The 27,847-nt window shown below is 48.0% G+C and overlaps 1 protein-coding gene across 1 annotated transcript; it reads left to right on the top strand.

Moving 5' to 3' along the window:
• The first annotated feature begins 1,350 nt into the window (after window positions 1–1,350).
• Window positions 1,351–27,847, top strand: LOC107121086 (phosphoethanolamine N-methyltransferase 3-like). The gene is made up of 11 exons (XM_015423933.1): window positions 1,351–1,511; window positions 6,493–6,648; window positions 11,258–11,394; window positions 15,901–16,046; window positions 17,167–17,355; window positions 20,391–20,480; window positions 22,382–22,471; window positions 23,396–23,518; window positions 24,376–24,507; window positions 26,899–27,015; window positions 27,734–27,847. Exons 1-11 carry the CDS (start codon window positions 1,351–1,353, stop codon window positions 27,845–27,847), a joined length of 1,455 nt encoding a protein of 484 aa, XP_015279419.1.

Consider the following 27,847-nt stretch of genomic DNA (forward strand, 5'->3'; position numbering starts at 1 on the left):
AGGACCCACTGTTACTCTCGTATACTTCCCACATCAGCCAAAAGAAACTAAAGTCTTAGGATGGTCTCAGTTGAGAGAAGTAAAATTACTAATAATCTGTATGAAGGAATTAGACAAAGGTGAAGCCAGGGAAGGATCCAGCTGAGAGTTGTGGGAGAAAGGAAGAATTTCCACTACTCAGGAAAGTTTTGAAGGGGATGTGTGGAAAGATGACTTTCCTCACAGGCATGTTGGACAGGTTTCATCTGTTTACAGACAACTATTTTATTTAAAAAAATCAGTTAGCCAGCAGATGAAAAACAGGGAAATACTTCCGGAGGTTCCCTTTGTTCAAAGACGGTACCCCTTTATAAGTAAATGAAATAGAGTAAAACCAAGAGAAATTACTCAAATAGTAATTTTGAAGTATATCTTAAAGTTGTTAGGAATGTTTAATGTTTTTGGCATTAAAATAATTGCATGGAGAGAACTTTATCTTTTATTCTTTTTTTTAAAAATGTCATAGGGTTGGATATAGATTTTTTGATCCTTATGGAATTATTTTATTCATCCCCTTATCATTTGTAAGCTCTGATATTTCTAATGTAAAAAAAGAAAGAAAAGACTTATTTTTGAACCTATTTTTTTCCTCAGTGGTTGCTTTGGGTTTGTACCTGTTTAGTAGCTCAGTGATTGGGGGGTGGGCAGGGTGCCATACCGCACCCCTGCCATAGCCAGTGAACCCTGCCCTCTAATTCTGACTTGGGTTGGAGCAGATTCTGATTGCCAGGGGAAAGGAAAAGGGAAATACTCTGTGCATGCTCAGAGATGTCTGTTTCTGTGCCGTTATTTCACCTGGTCCAGCATTAAGACCTGGAACTGATCTAAACCCTGAGAGCAACTGAGCCCTTAAATGTGAGAAGCAAAGTATTCTGAGCCACAACTCATACTGCTCTGCAACTGAACCATAACAATCAATGGAAACAGAAGGGCTCCTCTCCAGTAACTCGCCTAAGCTGGGCACATGTTCATTTAACAGCCACTGTCTAGGCAGAAATTCAAAAGATGAAGCATTTGCTTGCACAGAGAAGCAGTGATGGGAGGCATGTTTTGGCATGGGCAGGAGAATCAAGATGTCATGATAGAACAGAGGTGCTGGCGAACCCTGGAATAATTTGAACATTTCCCCCAGATTCTGAAGGACATGTTTCACACAGGCCTTTTGCTTGTCTGGGGCTTGTCTGGTCCTAATTAACTTGTTGGATCAGATTTTTTAGGAGAGGGCAGCAAAGTTGGCCATCTGTGATATTAAGATTTCTGCCTAATTCTCCATGCACAGACAGTACAGAATCCGCCTCTCCTCGCATCTTGATGCGCCAGTTCTGGCAAGAACACTCAAAGGCGTCCTCCCTGGAAGATATGATGTTGGACTCAAACGCTCAACAACTCACGCAAGAGGATGTGGCAGAGATCCTCGCCCTTTTGCCCTGTGTGGAAGGACTAGACGTGTTGGAGCTGGGAGCTGGGATCGGGTGAGAGGCTGAAGGGGGTGAGACGGGGGCCATCTGGCTCATACTATCAACAATTAGGCCCTGCTTCCTGCCCAGAGAGGCCCAGGTGGTATCCAGGAAACTTCTGTGGCAGTCTTAGAACTTTTTTTTTTTTGCTGTGATTTCTTACTGAGGGGAAAGGAACATATTCAGAGGCATTGTCATGTTGAGTAATGCTGTGAGAAAGTGACACTTAATATATGTCTTTAAAGAATGATAGAAAAGTGAACAGAAATAATATACATAATCATAGAAAAATATATATTGACGGTGATCTCTGGAATGTCTTGCCGTTTCGAAGGAAGATCTTCTTCTGAACAAAGATGTGGGACAAAAACTGTCTCTCAATAGTTCATATCCTCTGGTGACGTCTCACAATTATCAAAGAAGATTATACAATCATCTTAGCCCATGGCAGGTTCTACTATACATTACAGCTGGTATGATTATTGAAAATCTTCTTTGATAATTGTGAGACGTCACCAGAGGAGATGAACTATTGAGAGACAGTTTTTGTCCCACATCTTTGTTCAGAAGATCTTCCTTCGAAATGGCAAGACATCCCGGAGATCACCGTCAGTATATATTTTTCTATGATTATGTATATTATTTTTGTTCACTTTTCTATGATTCTTTAAAGACATATATTAAGTGTCACTTTCTCACAGTTTTTCTTGTTCTCCGTATTATCTCATTACTGTGCCAATTAATTGTTATTATATGTTGAGTAATGCTTCAAGAGTGCCTGTGGATTATGTATTAAGATGTAGGTTTGCCAACCTTCAGGTGGGGGCTGGAGACCTCCCAAAATTATAAACTGATCTCTACATGAATTGCTTATTACTTATTTAATTATTTGTTTATTTGTATATGTTAAACATGTATTCTCACGGATAAAATGGCTGCTTTGGAAGTGGACTGCATGGCATTATACCTTACCAAGGTCCCTCCCATCCCCATTCTCCCAGACTCCACACTCAAATCTAGGGTTGCCAGGCCTGGGTCGGAAAATACCTGGAGACTTTGGGGTGGATCCAGGAGAGGGCGGGGTTTGGGGAGGGGAGGGACCTCCGCATGTTACAATACCACAGAGTCCACCCTTCAAAGCAGCCATTTTCTCCAGTGGAGCTGATCTCTGTCAGCTGGAGATCAGTTGTAAATGCGAGATATCTCCAGGCCCCACCTGGAGGCTGGCAACCCTACTCAAATCTTTAGTTATTTTCGCATCTGGAGTTGGTAACCTTAAGAAGATTTCTGTGCCGCCTGTCCAGAGACCAGCTTCAGGCACCTAACAAAGCAAAAAACAACAACCAGGCAATAAAACTATAAAAACAACAGCATAAGAATGGATCAATAATAAAACAAGACGTAACATCCCACAACAGCATCATGGTGCCTAAAAATTATATTCATAAAACACTTCCAAGGCTGGAAGCAGATTGTCAAAACCTCTGAAAATTATGGAACTTCTCAGGTAAAGCCTGAGGGTTTGGGGGTTTTCTCTTTAGAGAGCCAGTTTGGTGTAGTGGTTGAGTGCGGGGACTCTAATCTGGGAGAACCGGGTTTGATTCCCCACTCCTCCACTTGCACCTGGCTGGATGACCTTGGGCAAGCCCTAGTTCTGATAAGATCTGTTCTTGAAAAAGAGCCGTTTCTGTCAAGAGCTCTCTCAGCCCCACCTACCTCACAGGGTGTCTGTTGTGGGGACGGGAAGGGAAAGGAGTTTGTAAGCCGCTCTGAGACTCCAAGTGAAGGGCGGGGTATAAATCCAATCTCTTCTTCTTCTTCTCTTCTTTAGTATTTATTTATTTATTTATTTATTTATTTATTTATTTATTTATTTGGCCTGGCACCTAAAGGACCATAACGTAGACACCAGATGAGCCTCAAGGGGAAGGACATTCCAATGGTGTGTGTTTTGTCACCACTGAGAAAGCCCTGCAACGGGTTGCCACCTGACTACATCTTCAGGGAAAGGTATGGAGTGCAGGGTTGGGGGAGAGGATCTTAACTGCTTGGGTGGACAGTATAGGAGACAGGCGGCAGCACTTCTTCAAGTACCCTGGCCCCAAGGCAGTTAGGGCTTTGAAGGTAAGAACGAGCAACTTCCAATTGTGCTCAGGCACAAACAGGCCACTAATGTACATCTTCTGCAAAGTGGTTATGATAATCTCATAGTCTACATCTCCCAAAATAGCTAGCAGTTGCATTTTGGAGTAATTGGAGTTTTCAGACACTTTTCAAAGGCAGCACAGCGTAAAGCACATTAATCTAACCTGGATGATCACAGATCACTGTGGCCCAGACATGCTTTTTGAGGAACAGACATAGTTATCATACCAGCCAAAGAGAGTAAAAGGCACTGTGTGCCACAGAGAAGACAGGAGCCCCCAAAGAGAGGCCAGGATCCATCAGCACTGTCAGGCTACAAACCTCTTCCTTCAGGAAAAATGCAACCCCCATCAAGACAGGCTGACTCCTCAGTCTCTGAGAGGTTTTGTCATTGATCAAAAGGGTCATTTCGTAGAAAAAGAGGTGCAGGAGCTCATTAGCATAACTCATTTGCATATGCCACACCCCCTGACCCACTGCTCAGGCTCCACTGGACTGTTTTGGATTGCTAGCTATTGGGGGGGGGGGGAACGTGCAGATCTGTCCTAGCAGAGGAGGGAGAGCTTAAAGGTGCCACTGGACTGTTTTGGACTGGGGTGGTGGTGGAGGGGGCTCTGCAACTTACCTGGCTGCTTCTTGCTCTGACTGAGGGCTGCTGGGAGCAGGGGGTGGGGCTTGTTACATGTGCCCACCCCCTTGGGCTCTTTACTGCTGGAGCTCCGCTCCTGTGCGCTCCTGCAGGAAATGACCCCTGATCAAAAGCATGAGTTTGTTCTCACCTACTGAAACTGCCTAAGTATACATAACTGAGAGGAATACCAATTCTTCCCTGGGTTATCCTTGTTTCTCTATGTAATCTGCCTTGAGTCTCAGTGAAAAAGGTAGGCTATAAATAAATGAAATCATACAAATAAATTTTGTCTCCAGCTGCCTTCCCACCCTTTCTGAGGAGATTGAAATTTTATATTGTATGCTCCTTGGGGCAGAGACATATACTTTTATATTGTACGAAATGCCATGCACACAGATGGCTTATTTAGTATTGTTATACCCAAGACATTTCTCTGTTTGTGTCCCTGCTAGGGTTGCCAACCTCCAGGTTGTGGCTGGAGAGCTCCCCTTATTACAACTCATCTCCAGGCAACAGAGATCAGTTCACCTGGAGAAAATGGCCTCTTTGGAAAGTGGACTCTATGGCATTACACCCCATTGAAGTCCCTCTGCTCACCAAACCCTGCCCTCAGGTGCCACCCCTGAAATCTCCAGGTATTTCCCAACCTGGAGCTGACAACCCTAGTCATTGCAGAGCCACAAACAGTCAAAGCAGTAAAGCAGCTTTGACCCTGGTCACACGGGAGGTTTTGGCCCGCAAGAGGGACAGATCGGGGGCACAGCAAACGGGCACGATCACACCGCAACATCTGGGAAGCGGCGCGCACCCGTCCCCGATCCATCCCTTCAGGCCGAAAACACGCAGTAAAAAAACCCCGAGGAAATAGTAGGACCAACCTGAAACGCCGCAGCGAGCACGGCCGTGGGATCGCCGGCGTGGCCGTCTTCAGTAGCATTCGAGGCTCCCGGCCAAACTGCGCATGTGCACACATGCGCAGCCGGCTGTCTCGCTCTCCCTTCCGTGGCTACCCCCCGGCATCTGATCGTGCCGGGGAGCAATTGCGCGGCGGCTCAGGGGATCTGTCTGATCCCGCCGCCGCATGTCTCTTTTGGTACGGCTCTAAAAAGCCGCACTTTGGCCGTGTCAATTTCCCCCGTGTGACCGGGGCCTTTGTATGTCTCTGCAATATGCACCAATATAGGAGCAAGCAGTTCAGCAAGGCACAGAATGGCTTCCCAGGGAGACTCTGGTGACCTCTTTGCTGTGGGGAGGGATGCTTTAGGAAGACAATTTTTTCAGGCACCAAATTCTCCATGCATAGAAGGTGCTGCTGTGGTTTCTTGGCTTTGGGGGGTTGGGGTTGGCAAGTGACAGCATGGTCCCTTTGGGGGTCTCAGTTCCTCTCTCCCAGAGCAGATTCCCTCAGCTGTTGGAAACAAAGGTTCAAGGTTAAGGCTAATCCCTGAAACATATTAAGTAGTGGTCAAAGAAAGCACTTATCTCCCTTTCTTTTACCACTGAGGAGTAACCCTCTTACAAATCGGATGGGCATCAAAGGTCATTTCCACATAGGCTTGAGTTCCAGCTCGGATAGCCAGCCTCCAAATGGGGCCTGTAGTTCTCACAGGACCACAACTGATCTCCAGCCTTACATAGAGATCATTCCCCTGGAGAAAATGGGTGCTTTGGAGGGTGAAAAATCAGCCTCCCACAGTGTGTGTTTTAGAGATATTCCCAGGGGTTGTTTCGTAGAAAAAGAGCTAGGGGAACTCATTAGCATAACTCATTAGCATATGCCACACCCCCTGACATCACCGGAAGTGTGTCATAAGGTCACACCCCCTGACATCACCGGAAGTGTGTCATAAGGCCACACACCCCGCCCCCAACGGTCCCGGCCGCTGCCGCCGGCCTTGCAGCTCCACTGCCGAGCCCCATGAGGGGCCCGGCGGTGGACCTGCAAGGCCAGCGGGAGTGCAAGGAAGCCCCGCAAAGGCCCTCCCTGGCCCCAGGCAGGCAGGGGTGGGGAGAGGCAGGGAGGAAGCAACTTACCCTCCCTCTTCTCCTGCCTCCTCCTGGCTGAATGAGGGCCGGAAGCGGGGGGCGGGGCTTCATCATGTGCCCCGCCCCCCATACCTCACCCCTGGGAAATTGCATCCCCCCCGAAATGACCTCTGGATATTCCTGTCAGATTCCAGGCCTGAGACCCTTCCTGCCTCAACCTTTCTTTTTTTTCAGCCGGTTCACCGGGCCTCTTGCAGATGTGGCACATCACGTCACAGCTGTGGATTTCATGGAGAGCTTTGTCACACATAACCAGAAGGAGAATGGGCACCGACCCAATGTGGCATTTCTTCAGGCCGATGTAACCAGCTTGGAGCTGCCGAGCCAGAGGTGAGCTGGTTGAAGCCGAGTCTCACTTCAATTTCAGATTTATTTATTTATTTTAGACATTTATACCCTGCTTTGCTTTCTAATGGGGACCCGAAGCAGCTTACAACATTCCTCTCCCTGCTTCCGTCGTCACAATAACAGCTGTGTAAGGTTAGGGATGCCAGCCTCCAGGTGGGACCTGGGGATCCCCTGGAATTACAGGTCATCTCCAGACTACAGAGATTAGTTCCCCTGGAGAAAATGGATGCTTTGGAGGGTGGACTCTATGGCATTATAACCCACTGAGGTCCCACTCCTCCCCAGGCTCCACCCCCAAATCCCTAGGAGTTTCTCAAACTGGATCTGGCAACTCTACCCCCCTCCCCAATCCCCTGCTGATGGAAAAGTGGAACCTGGCAACTCTATGTAAAGTAGATTAGGCTGAGAGAGAAAGAGTGATCAGCCCAAAAGGGAGGGCAAGGCCACCCAGCAAGCTTCTGTGGCAGAGTGGGGATTCAAACCTGGGACTTTCTGATCCTAATCCAACATATACTGAGTAGTAGTTAACACAGCAGGGCCTCTCATCTTGTGCAAAGCGCATCTCCCATCTCCACAAGTGGCTTCCAGCAGCCCTGCTCATGGGACCTAAAGTTTCACAAGATATTACTTGGTAGGCAGGCCATAGACCATAGGATTGGCTTGCAGAAATTAGCAATTCCTCTGGTTTAGGGTTGCTACCTTATTGCCCCTGCTCTTCTGCCTTCAATAGAAGCTTGACTCTATATTGATCCCAAGGAGGGTTGCCAGCTGGCTTGGAGAAAAACATCCTGCTCCTTTTGTTGTTGTTCAGTTGCACAGTCAAGTCCAACTCTTTGCGACCCCATGGACCACATCACGCCAGGCCCTCCTGTCTTCCGTCGTGCTCCGGAGTTTGCTTAATTTCATGTTCGTTGCCTGGATAACACTGTCTAACCATCTCATCCTTTGCCATCCCCTTCTTCTTTGGCCTTCAATCTTTCCCAGCATCAGGGTCTTCTCCAGTGAGTGCTCCCTTCTCATTTGGTGGCCAAAGTATTTGAGCTTCAGCTTCAGTATCTTTAATAAAGGCTTAATATGTGAAAATAGGCCTTGAAGCACTGTACCACATGGAGATAAATAACGTCACCTGGTCAACAACATCCTGTTAAATCTCTATTAGAATCATAGAAGCGGGAGCGGTGGCGCAGGCAATACAACGCCTGCTGATAACATCTGTAGCGAACAGCCATAATGGCTGTTCGAATCCCCACCGCGGCCGGGTTGAGCCCCCGGCCCTCATCTCAGCTCCCGCCAACCCAGCCGCTCTAATAACAACAGAGGAATGGGTACCTGCCCTAGGTGGCAGGGGGCACCCTCCTCCTGGCTTATGCTGGGAAGGCGATCGGCAGCAGTAAGGAAAAGGAGAAGCGGCGGCAAGAAAGCAATGGCGGCGTCGGAGAGTGACCCAGGAAAGGCAGCGGCTGGATCAAGCAGAGGCGGAGCCAGAGCAACGCGCTGACGTGGGGCTTTTTCTGCATTTTTTTGATCATTTCTGGCCCCAAACTGCTTTGGCTTATCCCAATTTCCACATGCATTGTCTGCCTTTAGTTTTTGTGAAGAAATGCCCCTTTTTTCTGGGAGGTTTGAAATGAGTAAGACCTCCATGATGTGTTTTAAAAGTTTTTTTCCCCTCTGGGTAGAGTCCAGTCAGTTCACTTGCTTCCCAGATGCACCTCAGCTCACCTTCATACAAATGCTAATATGATCTAGCAGGAGAGATAATGGGTGGGTCAAGATCTCCCCCTTCCTCCTAATAGGGAACAGAGATTTGGAGGAATTAAATGCTAGAGGGACTCCAGGAAGGAAATGTGGGACCTGGTCAGTGAGTGGAGAAACGGATATGGTAAAAACTCCTTGCAGCAGGAAGAAAGTCTCTTTTCCTTAGATGCTGAGTCCATAGCGCACACAGACGTCTCCACTGGGAAGGTAGCCATTGCTTACCTGGAGAGCTGAAGGAAGCTTCAAGGTAATGACAACTATGTGGAGATCTGTAACTTCTTAAAGCTAAGGAGCCTGTCCTATATTTTAACATCTGATAGGGCATGTATAGAGAGAGAGGAGGACAGAGGATTTGCATTTTACCTATTTCTTTCATATTCCTTGCTCAATCTGGTGCTGTGCTAAAAGTATGCTTATAAACGTTTTCTTTTTAATAAATACTTTATTACTTTTGATGCTGGTAGTGGTTCTCTGTACCACATAGACCCCCTCCATCTCGGACACACTATTTTAAAAGAAGCGACAGGGGGAAGACAGGAAGTTGGCAAGTGACTATTCCCCCAGGGGCATGCAAATACAACAAATTTATTCACAGCAAAAGCCAGCACCCAGGGGCATGCAAGGCCTTAAACTGTCCCTATGGTGACCCAGTGCTAGACAGCGGGAGACACAGAGGCAGGGAGTCCTGACCCTCCCAGCAGGCAATTCTTCTCAAAGGTCAGGTGGCTGGTAGCAAACTACCCAAGAGTGGAAGAAAGGCCTCTCCAGGTGTTGAGAAAAACCTAGGAAGGCAGGGCAGAATAGGGCCCGCAGGCCAGAGCCGGCACGTTCCACCACAGTTTTCATGTCAGTTTGTTTCCCTCCCTGAGTTTTTTTCTGGCTCTTTTGAGACCACTTTTACCCTAATGTTTTTCTGACAGCCAGTTCTGAGTCAGCTTTTTCCTAGTGCATAATGTTTCTATTAGTTTTCTTTGTCCTACCCTCCTCCAGCTCACTTTTCAATTACTACACTGTCATCATTATTAAGCCACTCCCTGTCCTGAAGACAAGTGACTTCAGTTTTTATAATGGCCCTATAATATCAACATATCACTGTGGTAAGTCTCTAGCTTATTCTCTTGTAGAGATATAAAGAGAAATGCATATCTCCACAAAAAACGAGTCTAGAGACTTACTTTAAAAAAAATGAAAGCTGGGGATTCAGAGAACCTTACATAGAGCAAAATATCGATATCTTAGGGACATTTTTAAAAAAGAACAAGGGGGTGCTCTGACACCACTGATAATCACACCAACAATGACAGCACCCTCCCTTGAAAATCTTCATTATTTAAACCACATGCAGAAGAAAATAAACTGACTCCACAACTGTAAAAATGCACAGGGCAGGAAGATGTACAGAAGAACCCTGCCCAGGGCCTAGATTTTTTAACCAAGAAGCCTTGGTAAAAATGGGACTACAGGTGAAGCCAAGGTCTGTTAATGTGCAGCTTGATGTTTCCATCAATACTTTTATTAGGACTGTTGCCCAGTTTCAAAAAAGCCTTTCTCTTTTTTGCTCCATTCCGGGCTCGCTCACACCAGTTTCTCTCCAAGGAAATACAATCCCGCCACTTAAACCAGCATTAACATGCCTGGATATTTGTGGTGTTTTGCTTTATTTATACATGTGTAAGTAGAGTACAGGCAAGGTTAGAGAGAGGCACTCTTACAGGGCAGCAAATCTGCTAGCTACTTCAGATCCCCAGAGATGCCACCCAGATGAACACACGAAACTGCCTAAACAGACCTTGAATTGCCTTGTATCAAGCTAGACTGGTCTATCGAGATCAGTATTATTCTCACTGGCAGTGGCTCACCAGCATTTCAGGTAGAGGTCTTTCAAATCACCTTCCTCCTACCTATGATTCATTTAACTGGAGAGGCCAGGGACTGAACCTGGGACCTTCTGTATGGCAAGAAGATGCTCTACCACTGAGCCACAGCTCCTTCCCCAATGCATTGCTTATTATACAAAGTTTTTGGCCTGCTGCAGCAGTCTTATAATCAGGGATCATTTCCTGCGGGAGCGCACAGAAGCGGAGCTCTGGTAGTAAGGAGCCCAGGGGGCGGGCACATGCAACAAGCCCCGCCCCCTGCTCCCAGGAGCCCTCAGTCGGGCCACGAGGAGCAAGAAGCAGCCAGATAAGTTGCAGAGCCCCGCCGGCCCACCTTCAGGTACAAGCTCTCCCTCCTCTGTGAGAACAGATCTGCATGTCCTCCCCCCACAATAGTTAGCAATCCAAAACAATCCAGTGGAGCCTGAGTGGTGGGTATTGCCTTCTGACACACTTCCGGCGATGTCAGGGGGTGTGGCATGTGCAAATATTATGCTAATAAATTATGCTAATAAGCTCCTGCACCTCTTTTTCTACGAAATGACCCCTGCTTATAATACAGATAAAGTGTTCCCCCCATATCTCTTCATCTATGCCAGGAAAAGCCTCTACCTAACAATTTTTCCCCCGCCTGTCAGGCTGTGTGTTAAATCACATTTATTTTTTTTAAGTAGCAGCAGTCTTAGCCTTTGACATTGGTCTCAAAGCCAGTATGTTTTCCTCCTGGCAGAGATCCTATGCCTTTAAACAGCTGCCAGAAATGCAGAAGCACTTGTGGAATTTTTTTGAAGTGGAGCAAATATTTGCAAACACTGGAGATTCGGCAAAATGTTGGATTTCACCATTGTAGATATTTTAAAAAGCACTCCTATGGCCTCAGCCCTTGAAATCCAAACTGCGTTCACCTTTTTGGCCTCTCTTGACGGCTTCCCCTTCTCCCCACCCTCACCCAATAGCTTTGACCTCATCTTCTCCAACTGGCTTTTCATGTATCTCTCGGATGCTGAGCTGAGCAATTTGGCCCAGAAGATGCTGAGCTGGCTTCGTCCTGGGGGACACCTTTTCTTCCGGGAGTCCTGCTTCCACCAGTCAGGTAGGACTTAAAAGTGTTGTTGTAATATTTGCTCTGTTTACAAGTGTGGGGGCAAAGTGTGTGGGGGAATTCCTGCCAGGAAGCAGATCCCATACTCCTCCCCCAGAGAGATCACCCCAAAAGTGCTTCATACAAGTCACAGCAGGCTCTCCCTCCTTCCATTTCATTCCTTACACTTCTGTTTATTTCATAGAATCATAGAGCTGGAAGGGGTCATACAGGCCATCTAGTCCAACCCCCTGCTTAGTGCAGGATCAGCCTAGAGCATCCCTGACAAGTGTTTGTCCAGCCGTTGCTTGTAGACTGCCAGTGAGGGGGAGGCTCACCACCTCCTTAGGCAGTCGATTCCACTGCTGAACTTCTCTTACTGTGAAAATTTCCCCCCTAATATCCAGCTGGTATCTTTCCGCCCATAACTGAAAGTCCCGTCTACTGCTGCCAACAGGAACAGCTCCCTGCCCTCCTGTAAGGCTGCGGTCACACAAACTAAATAATCCACTTTTACTGCACTTGTGAATTGGATTTTGCCAGTTCCCACAGTAAAAATCCAGTTGGAAAGTGCACTGAAAGTGGATTGAAAGTGGATTATTTAGTGTGTGTGATCGCAGCCTAAGTGACAGCCTTTCAAATACTTACAGAGAGCAAGACTGTTCCTCCTCAACCCCCATTTCTCCAGACCAAACATTCCCAAGTCCTTCATTTTCATTGCTCCTTCTGCACCCACCCCATTTTGTCCACATCCTTTTTAAAGGGAGCCCTCCAGAGCTGCATACCTTACTCCAGGTGCAGCCTGATTAATGCGGTGTACAGTGAGACTGTGACACGTGATTTGGATGTTATGCCTCTGTTGATAAACCCCAAAAAATGCATTAGCCTTTTTTGCTGCTGCATCACACTGACTGCTCATATTTAGCTTATAAATATGTAATAGGATCTTGTTCATACACACTGCTACCCAGAAATGTATCCACCATCCAATATCCATGCTTCTCATTTTTGTTACCCGGTTGTAGAACTCTGCACTTATCCTTTTTGAATTGCATCTTGTTCATATCCACTCACTTTTCCACTGCATTCAGGTCTTGTTGAATTCCATCTCTATTTTCTGGCATGTTTGCTACTCCTCTCCCCCCCCCCCACAAGAACAGAGCACTCCAGAGATCATCTCCAAATAGCATTGCCAACCTCCAGATGGGACCTGGAAATCTCCTGCTATTACAATCGATCTCCAGGCAACAGAGATCAGTTCCCCTGGAGAAAATGCCTGCTTTGGAGGGTGCACTCCCTGTCACTGTACCCTGCTGAGGCCCCTCTCCTTCCCAAACCCCGCCCTCCTCAGGCTCCACCCCCAGAATCTCCCGGTATTTTCCCACCAGGAGCTGGCAAACTTATGATTCCAAACAATTAGAGCCTGTGGAGGCAATACCGGCAGACCGTTCTGAGCCATCCACTAAGATTCACAAGTTAAAAGTCCTTGTAACCAATGTGGCCATTCCACGTCTTGTCAATCTGACATCCTCTGGGAGTTCCAAGCCTGGAACTTTATTTCCAAGTAGGTGGGGGGCCCCAATTTGAGACCATGGCACACCAGGGAGAGGGTGATTACACCTTATTTCCCCACAAGCCATTTCACCAACGTGACACATGGTTGCCAGCTTCAAGGTCAGGCCTGGAGTTCTCCAGAAATTAATACTGATCTCCAGACTACGGAGATCAGATCCCCCAAAGGGAATGGCAGCTTCAGAGGACAGACTCTATATGGCTTCACATCACCAGTGTGCTCCCTCCCTTTCCCAGACTCCACCCTCTCCAGTGGGGTTGCCAACCTCCAGATAGCACCTGGAAATCTCCTGCTATTACAGTTGATCTCCAGGTGACCAAGATCAATTCCCCTGGAGAAAGCGGCTGCTTGGGGGGGGGGGGGGAGACTGTATGGCATTATAGCCTGCTGGGGTCCCTCCCCTCTCCAAACCCCGCTCTCTCCAGGCTCCACCCCCCAAATCTCCAGGTATTTCCCAACCCTGACCTGGCATCCCTACTCTCCCGGCAGTGCCCCCAAATTTCAAGGAATTTCCCAAGCCGGAGTTGGCCCTGGGGAGGTGCTGTTTGCCCTGTTGGGAGCAGCTCCCAGGCCCCTTTCAAGCCATGAAAATAGCATGGTGGGAGAAGGATGCTCAAGCCTCCTTTTCCTGTGTGCCATGGTCCCAATCCTAATGGGGCCCGTGCACGCCTGGAGAACTCCCTGATTGACAAGGACCCACGATGGCCATACAGGGCATGTGAGGACTTTGTCATGTGTGAAAAGCCAGCGTACATGAACTTGCAGTTGCATTTCATGGAGAGATCAAGATGCATAACCTTCGTCTTGTGTGTCTGAACTAGATCCTGTGCCTCCCCTTCCCTGCATAGAGCAGGAGGGTGCTGTGGTGGGAAACCAGGAGTTTGGCTGGCCATGGAAAGGGAGTCATGTGCCCAGGGTAGGAAGCTTCCTGCGCTTTCCTGCCTGAGGTCAGGCATGTGGATGAGTAGGAAGGAAAGCCATAGGAACTAAAATGCTGGGGGCAGGGGAGCACCGGCAGTGGGGAAGAGGGAATTTTGTGTGTGTGTGTGTGGGGGACATAAACCGATGCCAAGTAACATAATTGTACATATTATATTCCATAATTTTCAAATCTGAATTTAAACACATGTAACCCTGACCTCTAGCAGCAAGAAAGTTGGGTGAGCATCATGCACCAGGAAGATATGAACGGATCTGCTCAGCATGTTAAAAATAGAAATATGAATTAGGGTAGAGGGGTTTAGCCCTTCCTCCCTGGCATAGTTTTACTTATCAAAACACCACTGCCCCAGCCATTAGTAGCCCTGGAAGGACGGGAAAAGGACAAACAGAAGGTTCCTTGTTGGAGTAACAACAGCCCACAAGGATTGGTGGCTTTGATTGGCAGAACCAAGGCTATTTTTGGGCAGGAACGCACAGGAACGGAGTTCCGGCTGGCTCCCAAATTGACCACGCCCAGCAGGAACTCATTAGCATAACAGGCCACACCCAACAGCAGAAATTCATTAGGATTGGCTACATTAGAGGTGTGTGGCCTAACATGCAAAGGAGTCCCTGCTACAAAAAAGCCCTGGGTTTTGACAACAAGGTAAACAGAATAACAAGCAAAAGGTGGGTGTGGCTGGATAACCACACTTCTGGTAACATGGGGGTGCGGCCTAATGTGGTAATGAGCTGTGCTGTCGGGGGTGTGGCCTAATATGCTAATGAGTTCCTGCTGTTGGGTGTGGCCTATTATGCTAATGAGTTCCTGTTGGGCTTTTTCTACAAAAAGAGCCCTGGGCAGAACCATGTAATGGGGAAGGATCAAACCTCTTCTTCCCTTACCCATGCCACATCCTTGCTTGGAATTGGACCCCTCAGCAGCTGCTATCTGCATTTGGAATATGCTGGGCAGATCTATCATGGATCTCCCGGTGTTTTTGTTTCGTTTGGCCCTCAGTCTTGGAAGCCACCGCAAGGCACGTCAATATTTAATCGGCACCATTCCTTGAGCAGCCTTTGCTACATCAACACGAAGATGATTTCATTCATTTGTCCAAATATTGCCCCTTCACTCCAGATGTAGCTATTGTTAACAGGCACCGCTGTTACTTCCTGAACAAACTTGAAAAGAGGCTTCATACAAAATCAGCTCCACATTTTTCCAAACAGGAATTTCCTTTAGTGGTTCTCAGACTTGTTTGAAGTGAGATCTACTTCTAAACTTTACTTTGGGGGACACACTGGCAAAATAACTTCATGGTACTTTCCACCCTACCCAACGAAGAATGCAAGAACTTCACATTAGTAAATGCTGAACAAGATTATGTTCTGTTTACAATATTTATACATACACAGCATTATTGAGCAACAGGTTATGGATGTTTCACACATTACAAAGCCCCCCCCCCCCAGCTCACCCTGTTCACAAGGACATAAGAAGAAGAAGAAGAGGAAGAGATTGGATTTATACCCCGCCCTTCACTACCCAAAGGTGTCTCAGAGCGGCTTACAGACTCCTTTCCCTTCCCCTCCCCACAACAGACACCCTGTGAGGTAGGCGGGGCTGAGAGAGCTCTTGACAGAAACTGCTCTTTTTCAAGAACAGCTCTTATCAGAACTACGGCTTGCCCAAGGTCCAATGGTCTGGTTCAGTATAAGGCAGCTTCAATGATGTGTGAACTGGCTTCCTACCTCCTGTGACCTCTTCCCAGTCCTTACTGGGAAGTTGCAGTGCCAGCCAAAGTGACATATCTTTCTTCCCTCACAGAAGGCAAAATGTTTAATTCCCTGAGTAACGGAAGCCTCCACCCCAGCTCAGTGCCAGAGGCTTCTCAGGAACAAGCACAATAAAAAATCCACTGTGCAACAACTTTGCCAAACGTGCAGCAAATCCCTTTCAGAGGTGGTTTCCTAACTCAAGGTCCAGTCCTCTGGCTCAGACTGACTTCTTCTTCCTTTAGGAGACAGCCCAAGGGCATTCAATCCAACCTTCTACCGATCACCTAAAGAGTACAATGGCCTCCTCACTTCTGCCCAGAAGACCTTTGGAGACAAACTCTACGGCTTTGAGATAGTTTTGTCGCGATCTGTGCAAACTTACATAAAGGTAACTGTTTCTTCTATATTCATACTGTGGAGTACCTCTGAGTCTGTACAGAGTGCTTTTCTCTCACCGCCAGAGGTCATTTCGGGGGGGAACGCAGGGGAACGCAGTTCCCCCGGGTGAGGTACGGGGGCGGGGCACATGACGAAGCCCCGCCCCCTGCTTCCGGCCACCCCACTTCCGGCCCTCATTCAGCCAGGAGGAGGCAGGAGAAGAGGGAGGGTAAGTTGCTTCCTCCCTGCCTCTCCCCACCCCTGCCTGCCTGGGGCCAGGGAGGGCCTTCGCGGGGCTTCCTTGCACTCCCGCCGGCCTTGCAGGTCCACCGCCTTATGTCGGGGTGTGGCCTTATGACACACTTCCGGTGATGTCGGGGTGTGTGGCATATGCTAATGAGTTATGCTAATGAGTTCCCCTAGCTCTTTTTCTACGAAACGACCCCTGCTCACCGCTAAGTAAGTATAGCCTACCCCATCCTTTCGTGGGGGGGGGGATGTCAGAGGGTATGGCTAGCAACACTTCCTTTGTAAGAAATCAACCATTGTTCTCCTCTAAGGCCTTCACTAGAACCTCACATGTTTGCACAGATACTGAGGTCTGGAAACTTGGGCATTTGAAAATAAAGTGAAATGAGATTCTCTGGTGGCCCATTTCTGTGCCAGTTACACTCAGCCCTGTTTTTACTCCTGACAGTTAGAGTGGTTCCTCAGTGGAACAGGCTTCCTCGGGAGGTGGTGGTCTCTCCTTCTTTGGAGGTTTTTAAGCAGAGGCTAGATGGCCATCTGAAAACAATGCAGATTCTGTGAATTTAGGCAGATCATGAGAGGAAGGGCAGGAAGGGTTGCCTCAGTGCTTAGTTCTCATGGCCCTTTCTTACACACCCAGGGAAATGCTGATCACCACTTTGGGGTCAGGAAGCAATTTTTCCCCAGGCCAGTTTGGCCCAGGGATCCTGGAGGTCTTTTGTCATCTTCTGGCTGTGGGACAGGCGTTGCTGGGGGAATGCGCGCGCGTGTGTGTGTGGGGTATTTGTGAATTTCCTGCATTGTGCAGGGGATTAGACTAGATGCCCCTGGAGGTCCCTTCCAACTCTATGATTCTATGATTCTACTCTTTTGCCATACAGAGGAAGCGAAACAGGAATCAGGTTTGCTGGCTTCTCCAAAAAGTCCTGAGAAACAGCATGTCTGCACGCGGATATGACACCTTCCAGCAGTTCCTAGACAGTGAGCAGTACGCCCTCCGCAGCATCCGGCGCTATGAATGGGTTTTTGGACCTGGTTTTGTCAGCACGGGAGGAATCAATACCACTAAGGTAACCATCGTGTGGAGAGGGAGGGGCAGAGGGGATCAGTGGTAGAGCATCCGCTCTGTATACAAAAGGTCCCAAGGTTCAGCCCTGAAAAGGATCAGGTATTATTTATTTATTTGTGATGGGTCAACCCAGCTGCCTGGCTAGACACCTGGTGGAGCTGAGAGGAACAGACAGAATCCCTCCTGGCAGATGTCCGGGCTCTTGGACCACAGCGAAAGAAGAAAGAGATACCTACTACTGCACAGGTCTGGTCGTGCATGGGCCCCCCCTGGGTTGGGAGTGGCTAGCTTGAAGGATGCCCTCAGCATGTGAGAACATACTTTTGACTGACGGGGTGAGCTAACAAGACCAGTGGGCCCAAAGAGGGTGTCAGACTCCCATCGCATCAACGAAGAACACACTAGTAGAATAGAGGTTTCTTTATTTGAGCAATAGGTGCATAACAGGATGAGGCAAAAGCATGGAACCCAAACGATTATAGAAAGTTCAAATAGCAGAGGCCCAATTGCGGGGTTTCCCACACGCGCCATTGAGCCTGGGAAGCAACGCTTCTAGTTAAGCATAACAGTTGCTTCTCATGGATAAGGCCATGAGATCACTCCCGCTGCTCCTCGCCATCAGCCACCTGCGGCCTTGAAAGATATGGATGTTCCTGCAACTAGGCAATTAAGCGCTTCACCAGACATACATTGTAAAGTGAAAGCAGACATGCGCATACAGAGGGAACAGATAGACACTATACAAGATCAAATAAGATACATTGGCAGCTCGCTGACAGAGGGACTGGACCACAGCACATGCTCAAAAGAGATCTGAAAAGGACAGCCCTGCATGAGTTGAGGGAGGAAGCAGGCATGAAAGGAGTGCCCCAACTTCCTTTGGGGAGGAGTCCGCCAATGAGTAAACTTCCCAGGACAGTGACTGCATACCAAGCAGAGAAGTATCAAGAGGGTTGTGATTAGCGCTACACCTGGTCTTTGCATCTCCTTAGGGCCCCTGAGTTGTCCAGTGGAAGGGTTGCCAACCTCCAGGTGGTAGATCTCTCAGAATTACAGTTGGTCTCCAGATAACAGAGATAAGTTCCCCTGGAGAAAATGGCTACTTTCCCCCTAAACCCCACCTTCCACAGGCTCCACCCCCAAAGTCTCCGGGTATTTTCCAAACCAGACCTTATATGGTGTAAACCACAGAGTGAAAATAACTTTCCAGACTCCTATGGCCTGCTGGTTTACCTACCTCAGCCCTGGTCACAGTGTAGCATGTGACAGACCGCTACCTGAGAGCTTGGAGAGCCAATCAGAGTAGACAGTACGGACACTGATAAACCAATGGTCTGACTCAGTATAAAGCTGGTGCGTGCGTGAGTCCTGGTTACAGTCTTTCTTTAAAGGTAAAGGTAAAGGTTCCCTTGCTCGAAAGCCAGTCGAGTCCGACTCTAGGGTTGCGGTGCTCATCTCCGTTTCAAAGCCGAAGAGCCAGTGCTGTCCGAAGACGTTTCCGTGGTCATGTGGTCGGCATGACTAAACACCAAGGCGCACGGAACACTGTTACCTTCCCACCGAAGTGGTACCTATTTATCTACTTGCAATTTCTTGCTTTTGAACTGCTAGGTTGGACCTTTACAGGGGAACTTATCTCTGTTAACTGGAGAGGGCGGGGTATAAATACGATTAAATAAATTCTTAGGTAAAAGAACTGCATAAAAGGAACTGCCGTGTTCAGAGGCATGATACCTGCGAACGCTGGAAACAAAGGCTGGCCGGCGTCTCCGTTACCAAGCCGCATTTGGGGAGCTTCCCAGCCGAGGTTTCTGTCTGCTCATATGAAAGAGAAGAGGGTTTAGAGCTTAGGGTTGCCAGTCTCCAGGCGATGGCTGGAGATCTCCCACCATTACAACTGATTGCCAGACAACAGAGATCAGTTCCCCTGGAGAAAATGGCTGCTATGGAGGTTGGAGTCCATGGCACTGTACTCCACCGAGGTCCCTCCCCTCTCTAAACCCCTCTCCAGGTTCCAACCCCCCCAAGTCTCCAGTATTTCCCAACCCAGAGCTGGCAACCCTATGAATCAAGCTAGAAGGATTTCTGGTCGGACCAGCAAGGCAATTAATAGGTTCCTGCACACAACTGTGAGTGTGGGTGGGCTGCAACTGGGATTCACAAACACAAAATGGAAAAGACCCAGATAAAGCTGGGCTTTTGTTTCTGCGGATCTAGGTGAATTAAAATCTCATCCTCCACCCACCCCCCCCTTTCTAATTTTATGCTGAGCAGCTGGCCCATTAAGGCTGCAATCCGTGCACATTCACTGAACACAGTCAACATGTGTTTAAGATCCATCAGGCTGTGCAGACTGAATGACATTTTCGGTTTTTTATGCCAGCAGTTTAACAATTGTGCTCATCTGAAACGCATTCCAGATTTCAATGTCAGGCGTGCAATGAAAAAGCAAATAAATCCCAAAGTGAAAGCAGACGTCCTCCCTTCCCTGCCTCATATCCCCCCCCCAAAAAAAATCTCTAGAATTTGGGCTCTCCAAACAATCGCCTGGTTTGGCTAGTGTTGCTTTGGAGAAGGTATTGGGAATGGATGAGGCAGGCGGCTCCCCCCTCTGGCTGCATCTGAGGCCTGACTAAGGTTCCTAACCTCAAGGAGGGGCCTGCAGGATTCCAGCTTATCTCCAGACCTCAAGCCTCAGTTCCCTTGGAGGAAATGGCAGCTTCAGCGGGTGGGTTCCACCCCATGTCACATCCCCACTGAGCTCCTTCCTCCCCTCAATTACTCTGCCGTGTGTTGGAAGCCTGCTGGGTGACCTTGGGCCAGTCACAATTCTCTCAGAACTCTCTCAGCCCCACCGACCTCACAAGGTACCTGTTGTGGGGAGAAGAAGGGAAGGCGATTGTAAGTAGGGTATAAAAACCAACTCCTCTTCTTCTTCTCCTCCTCCTCCAGGTTCTGCCACCAAATCTCCAAGAATTTCCTAAATTGTATCTGGCAACTTTAGGTCTACTTAATCCTCTCCAATCTCTCCCTAAGGAGCTGTTGTCCATGCTGGCATTGAAACCTGGTCAGAAAGTGTTGGACGTTGGCTGTGGGCTCGGTGGAAGTGATTTCTACATGGCAAAGGTACTGGGCTAGTAGCAGCTTACCCTCACCCTTTCAAATATATCCCTGATCCCTCTCTTTTTTGGGCACTGCGCCTGAGCCTAGGCTTGCCAACCTCCAGGTGGGGCCTGGAGGCCTCCTAGAATCACAACAGATCTCCAGATGGCAAAAGTCAATTCCACTGGAGAAAAATGGCTGCTCTGGAGGGTGGACTCCTTGGCAGCATACCCAGCTGAGGTCCCTCCTGTCCCCAATCCCCACACTCCTCAGGCTCCACCCTCCAAATCTCCAAGAATTCCCCAGCCCAGAGCTGGCAACTCTACGTGGCCTCTAACAGTTGCCGTACTGGCAGAAATCCACTAAAACTCCCTGCTGCTGAAAGCTCTCCATGCTGAAGTCTGCCTGTCATGTACCCAGGGCCCTTTTAGCTATGGCATCACACTGCTGACTCATGTTCAATACTCCCTCTAAGCTGTGAGGTCTTGTGAGCAACAATTGTACTTTGTGAGCGACTGGCATTAAAGTTGTGAGCGAGCAATTTGGCTACTGCATAAATTAGTTTGCTCTGGAGCCAGTTTGGTGTAGTGGTTAAGTGCGCGGACTCTAATCTGGGAGAACCCAGTTTGATTCCCCACTCCTCCACTTGCATCTGCTGATGTGACCTTGGGTCAGTCACAAGCTCTGGCACAGCTGTCCTTGAAAAAGAGCAGTTTGTGTCAGAGTTCTCTCAGCCCCACCCACCTCACAGGGTGTCTGTTGTGGGGAAGGGAAGGGAAAGGAGTTTGTAAGCCACTCTGAGACTCCAAGTGAAGGGCGGGTTATAAATCCAATCTGTTCTTCTTCTTCTTCTCTTCTCTTCTTCTTCTTCTTCTTCTCTTCTCTTCTTCTTCTTCTTCTTCCTGAGCTAAGACAAAAATGTGTGAGCTGGAGGCTTAATCTGTGAGCTAGCTCACACGAACTCAGCTGAGAGAGAGAGAGATTGGATTTATACCCCGCCTTTCACTAACCAAGGGAGTCTCAGAGCGGCTTACAAACTCCTTTCCCTTCCCCTCCCCACAACAGACATGCTGTGAGGTAGGTGGGGCTGAGAGAGCTCTGACAGAAACTGCTCTTTTTCAAGAACAGCTCTTATCAGAACTATGGCTTGCCCAAGGTCATCCAGCCAGGTGCAAGTGGAGGAGTGGGGAATCAAACCCGGTTCTCCCAGATTAGAGTCCGCGCACTCAACCACTACACCAATCACTTAGGGAACACTAAGATCCCCGAGATCCTTTTTGCACATAGTACTGTCAAGCAGGGGAGACAGAGGGCACAGGACGAGAGGAAGGGTCAGAGAACAGCTCCCAGGTTAAGACAAAGGAGGAATCTGCATTTGTCTTTCCCACCAGTGTCCCAGCCTTCTGACTCAATCTTCAAAAAAGCTGTCTACATTTGGTGTCGTTTTCACACCTCAACAGTGCTAGCATACTTTCGCAGGTCCACATATGTTTATCGTCCTTTAGGGTGGCTCCACTGTCATTGCACCTCTGCACTGCTTTAAAAGAATCTTCTCCAAGCGACATTCAAACAAGCATAGAGAAAGACGGCATCACAGCAGCACAAAAATGATTTTAAAATGCAAATGCAGATGCTGGTTTATCTGGCTTCTAAAACGGGATTAGATTAAATCATAGCGGATGGGTCCATCCACAGCTATTAGCCACGATGACTGAATGGAACCTCAAACGCCAGAGGGAGTCACCTGCTGAGTACTGATGCTGGGAGGCAACCGCAGCGGGGAGGCTGTGGCCCCCATGCCCCTTCTTCTGGGCCTCCTGGGGGGCATCTGGTTGGCCTGGCTACCGTCTCAAACAGGATGCTGGCTTCGATGGAACATCACTGTGAGGTAACACAGCTACTCTTGTGCTTTTTTTTCTCCTCAGGAGTTTGGCGTAGAGGTCTTGGGTCTGGATCTTTCACACAACATGGTGGAGCTGGCGTTGGAGAGAGCCCAACAGGAGACCAGATCCCTGGTACTGATGAGGGAGGGTATAAAGTACTGAGACTGATGCATGGAGTAGTGATTTCAGCTCATACTTTATTAGGACATCGGAGAACTAGAGATAACTAGCGTGGCCCGTGGCCCACTTATATTCCCGTTCAAAACCACACCCAACACACACCCATGACTGGATTATTTACACACAACTCCCCCTATTGGTTCCCTATTAGGATCCGAGCTGACCGATAGGTGAGTTCTAGGATCCGTAGCTGCTATTGTCCTTGTGGTGCGAAGCTCGGCACGTTCCTGCGGCCACATGCGAGTCCGACCACGTGCGTGTAGTCTTATCATGGTACACAACAGAGGGCATGGGGGGAAGGGGAAAGCAGGAGGGGTGGGGTGGGAGGGGTCGCTGTAGGAAGACCAGCGCTTCAAGGCTGCTGGATGGAAAGTGGCTACATGGGGCCCTTAGCAGACTGCCTGCCAACAGAAATGTGTGGAGGAAACTGAGGCAAGCATGAACCTGTTGATGGTTTTATAAATGACACAGCATTTTACAGAGTAATCTATGGGTCTCTGCCCCCAAGGAGCTTACAATTTACATTCTGGCAGTGGTGGAGAAAAGAAAAAGAGAGTCGAGGAACTGAGTGATAAGGGATGCAGATCAGCAAATGCAGTTTTGTAGAGGTGGATTTGGGTTGGGTTTGGAGGCTGAAGAGTTAGGCCAAAGACTCTGTGATAAAGGTGGATTTGAAGGAGAGAATTGGGTGGTGGGGTGCCTTCCAGGTGTTCCGGGGGAGAGCTCGAGGCACAGAAGGCAGAAAGGGGACACAGTTGCCATTCACTTCAGGACAAATTCCTAGGCAACTGGGACCTACATTAATTAGTGGGAGGGAACGCCATTTTGATTTCACACCTCAGGCCCTACAATCTATTACTCCTGCTGTGGTTCTAGGTGCAATTCGAAGTTGGTGATGCTACTCGAAGGGTGTTTCCAGAGGGTTCCTTTGATGTTGTTTACAGCCGAGACACTATCTTACACATGGCAGACAAAAGCGCCCTCTTTCAGAGGTTCTTGGTAAGTGTCCCAACTTGTCTTCACCTAGGATTGCACTGGCTTGGAGAAAAATCTATTTATTTTAGGATTACCAGATGTCCTCTCTTTTGGAGGACATGTCCTCTTTTTCTTTGTATCCATCCTCTTTTGGGCTCCTTTTAAAAAACTGAGGAAAATGTCCTCTTTTGGGGTTGGAAGGTTAGGAATATTCCTAGTTAGTGGCAATTATTGTAGCTTAAATAGTAGGGGTATTGAAAACGAGATTTGTCATAGTAATCACTTTTTTGAAGTAGTCAGTTGGGAAATATGCCCTATTTTTTTGCTTTTCGAAATATGGTAACCCCAATTTATTTATTTCATTTTACAACATTTATATCCCACCTTTCTGCCTCATGGGGGCCACAAAGGTGACTAACAAATCAAAACGTATATAGTGGTCCTGTCCCTTTAATACAGACCTAATGGGCAGATTTTCATGAAGCTTTTCATGGAGTGGAGGCCAATAACATCACCTGAGAAATAACATCCCATTAAGGCTGTATTAAAAACATAAGAACAAAGTCTGAGTCCAATGGCACCTTTAAGACCAAGAAAGTTTTATTCTGGGTATAAGCTTTCATGTGCACACACAGTGTGCGTGCACACAAAAGCTTACACCTTGAATTAAACTTTGTTCATCTTAAAGGTGCCACCGGACTCAAACTTTGTTCTGCTGCTTCAGACCAACACAGCTACACCCACCTGAATTTAAAAAGATCAGGCATTTTTCCTCAGGCAGTTGGCAAACCTACCCTCAGCCTGCCTTGTAACCCTCTTCTAAAGCATTGTGCAGTGTTGCCCTGCCTCAGTCTTACACATCTGTCTGTGTGTCTCCCCAGTTGTGGTTGAAACCAGGTGGGCAGCTCCTCATCTCTGATTATTGCTGTGGGCCACGTCCGTGGTCAGAAGTCTTCACCAAGTATGTCAAGCAGAGGGGATACAGCCTGTTCATGCCTCAGGAATACAGCCAGGTACGGGATGGGAAATGCATCCCTGTGGAGTTAGCACTGCAGCAGGCCAAATTAGACCTTTTCCCCACTTGGATCAAACGACCAAGCTACCCGTTCAGCCAAGCGATATGTATTTTACTCAATGCATAGCCTGCCTTTCTTGTTGAGACTCAAAGTGGATTACAAAATGTGCATAAGAGAAGCAAAAGCATAAGACGCCCAATAAGCATTGCAGTAGGTCTAAGATTACAGAATTAGAAAATGGTGCAAACAAAAAACTTAGCACAATATACCGTGAGCAATGCAGAAAGTGGATTGCAAACATAGAAGGGGTGGGAAAGGCCATCAAGTCATAGCGAACTTACAGCGACGCCGTAGGGTTTTCAAGGCAAGAGACACTCAGAGATGGTTTACCATTGCCTGCCTCTGCCTCATGACTCTGGACTTCTTCGGTGGTCTCCCATCCAGACACTGACCAGGGCCGACCCTCCTTAGCTTCCGAGATCTGAGGAGATCAGGCTAGCCTGGACTGTCCAGGTCAGGTCACATACATAGAAGACCGTGCAGTAAAATCAAGAGGTTAATACAATAAACATTTCAGTAGTGCACATTTTCAGGCTAATGCTCCATTCAGGAATCTCAGCAACTGGGGGGTGGGGGCCAGTTTACGAATTCTTACTCTTCAAAAGAAGGAGAAGTTAATTCCTTCCCTGAAGTAAAGGCCCCTGTCCCCAGTTTTCTTGTTAGCTGGATGCATGTGAGACGGATCTCTCCCCCCCCGGCTTCTCAAATACCCCGTGGAGCCCCTGGAACACCCTTGCAGACTCCCGGGGGTCCTCTGTGTGTTTGAAAGAGATTCTCTTACATGGCCTTTATTATTACTACTAGAACCCCCACAGTCTACTGATGCAGGTTAAATTTACAATGAAGGAAGGTATTACCAGGATCTATGAACTAAGGCATGACCTGGTAGCCAGTGTGGTGTAATGGCTACAGTGCTGGACCAGAATATGGGAGATCAAGGTCCAAATGCAAATGTCCCAACCATTGTTCCCTCTAAGCTGAGTTAGTGTGAGCTAGCTCACAGTTTTTTAAGCCTCCGGCTCACTTTTTTGTCTTAGCTCAGGAAGGATGGCTCCAGAGCAAACTAATTTATGCAGTAGCCACATCGCTCGCTCACAACTTTAATGCCAGTAGCTCACAAAGTAGAATTTTTGCTCACAAGACTGCATAGCTTAGAGGGAACAACCTCCCTGGTTCCACACAGTAAAACATGCATTGCGACTTCTATGCTGGGAACTTAATTCCCAAGCAAAGGCTCATTTGGATTGGGACAATGGTAAAGGTGATTAAGCCTCCTGCCCCTCCACCTGTAATGACCCAGGGGGTTGCTATTTACCACATTGGGGAAACTATATGCACTGCTGGACTACACATAAGTTTCCCTAATGGGGCCATCAGCAGCTCCTCGGAGCTGTTTCAGGTCAAGAAAAGGACACTGGAGGGGCAACACATAAATGAAGCTGCAGCAATCAAACAGTTTGTAAGGACAGCAGAGCAGCCTATCAGTCTGTAGTTTGTCGCTGGATCAGGCAAGCTTTTGGGTTTTACAGAAAACTTCATCCAGCCTGAAAAAGAGTTCTGTGCAATTTGAAAGCTTGTATAATATAGCAATCTGGTAATAAAAGATAACAGGGCTTTTCCACACTCTCATTTTCCTTGCTTGTGTGTTCCTGTTTCTTCGGAGGGCTTTTTCTGTTCTACATGCGTTTTGCTTCCTCTAGTGGTCGATTCAATATTACATCTGTGTATGTCCAGCATAAAAACCTACAGTTTAAATCTGCAGGGAGATATGCCGTACATAAACCAATATAATATTGAATTGACCACTAGATGGTGTCAAATACGTCCAGAACAGGAACACCTCCCACTTTCTGAAGAAACAAGAACATGAATACCCTCCACTCCCAGAAGAAATAAGAACATTCAAGTGACAAGAAGGAGAATATGGAAAAGCCCAAAGCAATGTAATATTGAATTGACCACTAGAGGGAGCAAAACACATGCAGAACCCAAAGCAACAGGAACACACAAGCAAGGAAAATGGGAATGTAGAAAGGCCCAGTGTTTCCACCTTAAATGGAACTGCCATTTCCTAAACTATTACAGAAAAGGCACTACAGGAGCTCATGTATAGCAATAAATATCTACGGAAAGAGGACCCAGATTTCTCACCTTGTAATTACAATTCCCTATTAAAAAATGACCAAGATAAACTTAGTTAAGGGGTAAGGAGAATGCATTAAAAGCAGGTGGGAGAGCCATGAGAGAGGCAGCTTTTGCAAAGTGGGTGTGTGAGGTTCCTCTTTCTCACCTCCTGCTAATACCTTCCTCCCTGCCCAATTACCACAGGTACTACAGAAAGTTGGATTCAGAAGTGTCCAGGCCTTGGACCACACAGAGCGGATGCTGTCAGCACTAACCCGAGAGCTACAAGAACTGGAGAGAAGTCGAGAGAGTTTCATTCAGGTCAGCTGGGGGGGGGGAAGGGGGGGCTAGGCATGAAACTAGAGCCACCCCTCTGTGGCACAGCCCCCACCCTCCAAATCTGAAGACTGCTGTGAGCTACTTCACCCAAACATCGAGCAATTAAACCATGCTGGCTATGGTCTGAGAGCCATGGGTTGCTTCAAGGTTTTGCTGGGGCCAGGCAAGGAAGAAGGTTGGTGGTGGTTGCTAGGCAACCAAGCACTCCTTCAACTGCCTCTCCTCCTAAATACGGGCCCAAAGAGACACAGATGTGAAGCAACTCTTGGCTGCCCCAAATTACCAGAGTTGTCCTTTTGCTTTGAGGTGTCTTTACATAAGAACATAACAGAAGCCAATGTTGGATCAGGCCAGTGGCCCATCCAGTCCAACACTCTGTCACACAGTGGCCAAAAATACCAGTTGCCATCAGGAGGTCCAGCAGTGGGGCGAGGACACTAGAAGCCCTCCCACTGTTCCCCCCCCCCAGCACCAAGAATACAGAGCATCACTTGCCCCAGCCTGAGAGTTCCTATCTATACCGTGTGGCTGATAGCCACTGATGGACTTTCTCTCCCAACTTGGGTAGGATTGGAGTGGGAGTATTTCCCTGCGTTTCCTCTACATTGCAGGGCCACTACAAACTTTTCTTGCTTTCTGGTAGGTAGTGTGAAAAATGCCTGTTTTTTCTTTTCGCACCCCCATCCCTCACACACTGCAGGAGTTCTCCAAGGATGAATTTGAGGCCATGGCTTCTGGATGGAGAGAGAAGCTTGAGCGCTGTGCAGATGGGGACCAACGTTGGGGGGTTTTCTATGCGCTGAAGCCATTGTAG

Source organism: Gekko japonicus, unplaced genomic scaffold (assembly GCF_001447785.1).
Source record: "Gekko japonicus isolate JY-2015 unplaced genomic scaffold, Gekko_japonicus_V1.1 scaffold313, whole genome shotgun sequence".
NCBI classification, from domain to species: Eukaryota; Metazoa; Chordata; class Lepidosauria; order Squamata; family Gekkonidae; genus Gekko; species Gekko japonicus.